General features: G+C 41.5%; 1 protein-coding gene across 1 annotated transcript in view; it reads right to left on the reverse strand.

Moving 5' to 3' along the window:
• esf1 (ESF1, nucleolar pre-rRNA processing protein, homolog (S. cerevisiae)) overlaps positions 1–1,826 on the reverse strand; it is an 18,428-nt gene extending 16,602 nt beyond the window's left edge. Inside the window, 2 exon segments of the mRNA XM_061679205.1 lie at positions 792–1,110; positions 1,747–1,826. Coding sequence (XP_061535189.1) covers positions 792–1,101 — 310 coding nt within the window. The 5' untranslated portion in view covers positions 1,102–1,110; positions 1,747–1,826.
• Between the last annotated feature and the right edge of the window lie 3,561 nt (positions 1,827–5,387).

Below are 5,387 nucleotides of genomic sequence, written 5' to 3' on the forward strand. Positions count from 1 at the left end.
CAGTATATAGCACATGCGCCACTAATATTACAAATCCCAGAATGCTTTGCTAGTCTGTTGGCCCATCAGTCTAGACCGGTGAGCGCCCCTTCCCTTTCTGTTGCAGTCATTAGCAACTATGCTACCAGTCTCCTTGAGTAAATGTACACTTCCCCCTCCCAAAAATGGCCAAACGATAGATGGAAAACAGTTAACTTCCAAGACAGGTGGGAGGCAGATTGTCTGTTCACGAAAGAAAAAGGCAGACCTATTTGTCGTGTGCGGAGCAACGTGACTGTAATAACGAATATAACACAATTTTTTTTTTTTAATGCTCTTTATCAACAACTCCTAGCCAGGGACTGTTAATAGTTTGAAGTTTTGATTTTTATTGAAGAACGTTCTTATTTTTTGGGGTTGTTTTGTTGTTGGCCTTTGAAAAAAGATTTACATAAAAAAGAAAGGTAGTTGGAGATATATAAATAGAAGATGGAGAGACAGAAGAATTCATTCATTCATTTAAATACAAAACAGCAAACAAATAACACCGATGTCTTTTATCGCAAATTGGATTTGTCGTGTTTACAATATTAAAGTTTGTTTATTCCAGATTCAGTGTTTAAGCTAAATTTAAGTTTGTGGTCATATGATAAACTTCAACGCTACATTTCTGCAGAGAAGGGAAACATTCACACCGCAGTGATTTTTCATCAAATATTGAGTTTGGCCCACGGTGTTGTCCCAATTTTTTATTTTGGCCCACCGTGAATTTGAGTTTGACACCCCTGCACTAAACGTTAAGTCTTCCTCACCTCTCTTGACTTGCTTCTCTGCCTCCCCTTCCTCATCGTCATTATCCTCTGAATCATTTTCATCTTCAGAGATCTGGTAGAAGCGTCTGAGGTCCTCGGCAGTGGAGCGCTCGACAGGCCGCCCCCGCTTGTCCACCGTGTATTTGACTTTGAAGCGCTCGTCGTGGAACATGGACGTGAAGCGCTTGTCGATCTTGATCTTTCGCTCGCGGTCGGGCATCTCCCAGAAGCGAGGGTCTCGCTTGACACATGAAAAACGCTCATCCGCAGGCGCACCCACTTGGTCCTTCGCATTTGTTTTGGACGACATGGTAGCCACCTGACAAAGTCATCATGTTACTTCAGTCATAATGAAGAGTAGTTTTACTTTATTTCACTTCTATTTAGGCCTGGGCGATTTATTGATTAAATCAATATTTTTTTCACATCAATTTAAAACTATATATATATATATTTTCCCCCTTTAAAAGGTTCCTTTCTGCAACAGTTTTGTTGCTACATACTACTAATTGCAAAAGTTATTTTTACGTAAAATCGTTAGTCCTTAAGCGATTCTTACAAACAAGGGCTCGTTTTATTTGTTTAACACTTCTCTATCCAATGATATTCTACTTTGATCTTTTTGTAACATTGCTCTACGGATTATGGGTTTCACGGTCATAACGCCCCTTTGAGGGAAAGCATACCAACAATGCGGCCCGCTACAAATACGAGTTTGACACACACCTGCAATAGGGTAAATTACGGACTTGTGTCTGACTTAGTAAATATATTCAACACTGAAATAATGAGAAACTTGAGTGTTGTTCTTCGCGCGTGCACAGCAACGTAGACATAAACAAAACAAAATGGCGGCGGCGTATAAGCAGAAGGACGCAACATTGGAAACAAACTCATTCAATCGTCCACAAAAACGCTTATATACGAAGAATATCAAAGTTGAGAAAAGTCTTACCAATTCGGACCGACAACTCTGGAATTACGCCACACGTGCTTTCCCAGCATGCAATGCGCCTGGGCTCTTCCGGACTGCTGACTACGGAAAGTAAAAAAGACTAAAAGGAACGCCCGAGCTAGGGAAAAAAAGGTCAAACGTTTCAATTTGTAGTGGTTATCAAGTATTGTAACCTAGGTCACCCTTGGAACTTTCTTTTCTAGAAGTTAAACACAATAAGTACATGCATTTTTGGGAATGCATTGTTACAAATAGCCAGCATTTGGCAATATAGGCAAACATGCAATATCGAGATCCAATGATGGGAAGATGACTAAGGAAATGTAGTTGGTTAGAAGTACAAGTTACCCTGTTGAAACTGTAACACAACTGTTTCAATTACTTTCTCAAAGTAATATCACGAATTACATTTGATTACATTTTGATTACTTTCCTTCATTTTTAAATGCATCAGCAGGACCCTATGTTTCCTCGAAAAACATGGACAAACCATAGATCCTTCTTTTGTAATTAAACACATATTTACAGATTTATAAAACATGACAAAATATGAATAAATAATGAAATGCTTCTGTGTTAGTCACTGATGGTGTAGTGGTACACTTGCCTGACTTTGGTACAGGCAGCGTGGCTTCAGTTCCCACTCAGTGACGGTGTGAATGTGGGTGTGAATGGTTGCCCCTCTCTGTGTGTGCCCTGTGACTGGTGACCAGTTCAGGGTGGAGTCCGCCTTTCGCCCAAAGTCAGCTGGGATAGGATCCAGCGCCCTGGGACCCTGACGAGGATAAGTGGTGTTGAGAATGGATGGATGGATGTTTCTGTGTTTTATAAATGTATTAGAATGTGTTTGTTGTACTATCTGTACATGTGGAAAACATGATACCATGTTAACCTAATGACAAATAAGCACAATTTGTGCATATTCTCCCATTTCCGTGCCTTGTGTGGGTTTTCTCTGGGTACTCCGCCCGCTAGGTATCCTGCCACATTGCAAAAACATGCATGGTAGGGTTAATTGAAGACTCTAAATTGTCCCTAGATGTGAATGTGAGTATGAATAGTTTTTTTTTTTTTGCTTTAATGTGTGCCGTGTGATTGGTTGGCGATCACTTCCGGGTGTACCGTGCCTCTTGTCCAAAGTCAGCCGGGATAGGCGCCAGTACACCCGTGACCCTAGTGCGGATAAGCGGTTCAGAGAATGGATTGATGGATGCATGGGCGGAGCTGGGCTGAATGACGCCCTGCGCGACGCCCCTACATTGCGACCCCGGGGGGGATGCATTGCCGCCGGAAAAACAATTGTCCAAAAAAACAATTGTCCAAAAATATGCGCAAATTGTTGTTCACGTTTATTGTGCTAGTCTGGTCGATCGTCCTTTTTGGAGTGTCCCCCAGAGAATACTGCCCAGGTTACCCATATCAGAAACCGCCCTTGGATGGATGGTGTCTAACTTGGTCTAACCTTTTCAAAATCTCAAATAACTCTATAGGTTGGCCCACAAGGTGGCACTTCGAGGTCATATTTGGAAAAAGGGTGGCACCAGAGAGAGCCAATCACAAGCATTAGCTTCAGAAGGAGGAATAGATGGTGTGTCACACAGTGTAGTCCGCCGGCCCTCGCTTGAAAGTGGCTCGATATCTTCTCTCAGCCTGGCTGCCAAATTGTAGAAACTGGGCCTGAGGGCAGTATTATGTCAGTCAGCCTGTTTGTCGCATTGCCGTTTGATAGGAGGATGATGCTTTGGTGTCCTTTGTTTTATCTTTTTCACTATGTTTTGTTTTGGAAGAAGAAGAAGAAACCACAGCAAAGAAAAAGTGGCTTGATTGGTTAAACAACAAATCATCACAAAATCGCATTTATGGATGCATAGAAACTCATAAATTGCTTAATTGGGTGACAAGAAAGACAACACAAAGGATTCCATAATCAATTTTTAAAAATACATTTAATCCTTAACAACCACAACAACAAAACTATGAAACTCAAGATGTTCAAAAGGGATAGAAAGAAGTCACAAATAATTTTCGAGTCCAACAATTCCAGACATCTTTCATAGTAACAAAGGTCTCTTTAGTTTCACATTGATCTTACAGGACACACAAAAGAAATAATCCATGGGCCAATAAACAAGGACAAAAAGAACAATAAAGCTGGGGATCATGGTTTTTTTCTTGTAGCCGTTCAGTATTTGGATTTTTTATTTTTTATTTGGCTCAAGTCTGACACATACTTCATTTGTACAATTATTCCACAAACTCATATCTTTGGATGTAATGCAATGGAGTTTAACATTCGTTCTTATTTGGTACTGTGCTATTTTTTTCCATTACATACCTCGATCTGGTACTGGTATCGGTATTTGGTGCAACACTACAACCAAGTAACTCTTTTGTTATCCGACTACACTGTGTAAAACACTTGTCAAAGCCAAAGGGTAAGCAGAGCTCCACTGAGTTTTGTTGTATGCACAGTCAAGCAATGGCTAACGGTGTTAGGTTCTGATAAGCGGCGCCGACTGGATTGCTCATCGAAGTTTTCAAAGAGGTGGGGGTGGTGTTATTTGTTTGGCTATGTGACAACTGCGTGTGCCAAGCGCACAGATCCACACTAATTGACATGTGTATGAAGTGCTGCCTCCATCAGTCAAAATGGTTTGTCCACTGTGGTTTAAGAGAGCACTAGACTGTGGCAACAATAGTGGGAGTGGGAAAAGTGGAGAAACAAACAACACTTATAGTTTATTTTTTTATTGATAATAGATTTCCAAGATCATTAGGACATAGTACAAACTCATCACAATGCAGACAAATTGGAAAAAAGAAAAAAAAAAGTCAAACAAAACAGGATGGAGCAAGGGAAAATCCTCTGAGAAGTTAGTTTGATAGTCATCCTTTTCTGCATGTATTTAAGTGTAGACAAATATGTTGTTTATCCAGTCAAGCCATTTGCTACCTTTGTGTTAATCATTGTTTAATAACAACTTACAACAATGGAGTGTTGTGCCTGCAGTCACACTGGGAGCAGGTTTGTCAAACAAAGAGTCCCCAGTCACAAGCGAGGGTGCTGAGGGGTGGGGGCGGGAGGGTACTGGGGTGGCGTGGGGTGGGGGGGGGGTCAATGGGTGCTAGATTTTGGTAAGCCAAAAAGTAGTATGAATGACGAGTAGAGTGGAATCATCAAATTGTGGCAATTTGTATTTATTTGTTTTAATTACTCTACATTGTGATGAAGTTCCCCACTGCAGCTAAGTGAGAACAATCAGGTGCACATGAAGTGAACACACACGCAGACACACACTTGGGGGGAGACAACAAAAGCCAGGGACCAACAAAAGCCCTGAATGCCATGATGAGAGTGATGCTGCCTTCATGAACACTCCGTAAAGCCTCAATTTAAAAAGGACCAATCCATTTGGCGCAACAGTAAATAAATATGTCCGTTGTGTACGTTTCATCATACACTGCGAACCTGACGCGATGTAACTCATTCATCTGCCAGTCCTCCATGTTAACATGGATATTTGAATTCAACAGCGGACAATGGCAGTGAAATTTGTTAATGTCAAAACAGACGCGGACGAAGTTGCGTTGTGGGGGGCGAGTGCGCACGCGTCCTGCAGCCCTTGAAGGCATCAGCAGCA

The sequence above is a fragment of the Phycodurus eques genome, chromosome 6, assembly GCF_024500275.1.
Source record: "Phycodurus eques isolate BA_2022a chromosome 6, UOR_Pequ_1.1, whole genome shotgun sequence".
Lineage (NCBI taxonomy): Eukaryota > Metazoa > Chordata > Actinopteri > Syngnathiformes > Syngnathidae > Phycodurus > Phycodurus eques.